The following is a 1,512-nucleotide window of genomic DNA, read 5'->3' as shown; positions in this document are numbered from 1 at the left end:
TATATATATATATACATACATACATACATACGTACATACATACACACATACATACATACATATACATATATACATATATATATATGTATGTATGTATGCATGCATGCATGTATGTATGTATGTATGTATGTATGTTTGTATGTATGTACGTATGTATATACTAGCAAATGCACCCGTCCTTTGGACGATGTAATTTATTATAATGGCACACTCCTTTGGACGGTTTAAGTTGAATTGGCCCGTAGTTAGAAGTCGTTTCAAGGTGATAAACGTAAAATGTATAATTACCAATTTCGTTAGCAACCTAGGTAATGAGTAAAGTCATTTGAACACAAATTTGGCAGTTAGTAATAAGTGAAAGTCCATGAAATGAGATTCCAGTTGCAGTAGGCATTAAGGATCCTATATCTTGCCTAAAGCGTTTTGTACCTTGTAGTTATTTTACTCGTAATGCCTGACACAACCTCATTGAAGGTTTTTTTCTCAATGAAAGTCATGTATGATAAACAAAAGCAAACATTTATAGCAAACACACAAATAGAATAATGGCATGTACAAAAGTAAATGTCAGAGCACGCTTATGATCGAACAGCATGCGTGAAGTAAGAAGGATCACTGAAGGAAGGTAATGTACTGTTAACAGCAATCACAGAAATGAAGCAAAATATCAATGAAATGCTTGTAGGAAGTCTGATTGCAAACGGCTACAGTTTGGCGTAATTGTGAAGATTACAGTAGATGAGAAACTACTGTAGGGCTGCTATGTAGACGATATTTTTGGTTTTTCCTTCAGCATAGATGAATAAGTTGTCTGGATGGCCAACTCTGGGATAACCGACGTAGAGCTGTCCATGTAAAAAGCATGATATTCGAAGGTCCAATCTGACAACTTTCATTGATTGTCCTTGTGCTTTGTTAATTGTCGTGGCGAAGCTGAGTTTGAGAGGAAATTGAAGTCGCCGCAGACGGTAGGGGCAGTCTGTTGGGGTTAGCGAAATTTTCGGAATAAAAACGGTACCATTTTTGCCGTGTCCCGTGATAATCTGAGCTTCAATGACGTGGTCCATCATTTGGTTGACCACCAGGCGAGTCCCATTGCATAGTGTGGGTGCGTTTAGATAGGAGGATGACAGGTCAACCGACTTTTAAGTGAAGATCATAGGGAGGGATCCCTGGAGGATGTTTGGAGTTGAGAAATTCTGTTGGAAAGTGTGTAACCTGATCGAGGTCGATAACAGTGTCAACTGATCTGTAACAAAGTTCTTGAAAAGGTAGCTTACTGAGTAAGTCGTAATTAAGAATGGTGACAGTTGCATTTGTAGCGGCAAAAATAGTTTTGTGCTAACGTGCAAATATCGGCAGTTTGCAGTGAATGGGCATTGTAAAGACTCTATAACTGTCACAACTGTGTATGAATAAAAGCAGAGAATATATATATATATATAATATGGATTGTTTCTGAAGGCATTTCAAAAATAGTTAAAAGTCGATTTAAATTGCATGGCTACCGCA

General features: G+C 37.4%; 1 protein-coding gene across 1 annotated transcript; it reads right to left on the bottom strand.

The window, feature by feature from the left end:
* Window positions 1–746: 746 nt before the first annotated feature.
* Window positions 747–1,067, bottom strand: LOC106876192 (ATP-dependent DNA helicase PIF6). The gene has a single exon (XM_014924633.1). The coding sequence runs from the start codon at window positions 1,065–1,067 to the stop codon at window positions 747–749; it is 321 nt and encodes a 106-aa protein (XP_014780119.1).
* Window positions 1,068–1,512: the final 445 nt, after the last annotated feature.

This window comes from Octopus bimaculoides, chromosome 9, assembly GCF_001194135.2.
Source record: "Octopus bimaculoides isolate UCB-OBI-ISO-001 chromosome 9, ASM119413v2, whole genome shotgun sequence".
Classification (NCBI taxonomy): Eukaryota; Metazoa; Mollusca; class Cephalopoda; order Octopoda; family Octopodidae; genus Octopus; species Octopus bimaculoides.
Note: the sequence above shows the minus strand (reverse complement) of the source record. Positions and strands in the feature narration are given on the sequence as shown.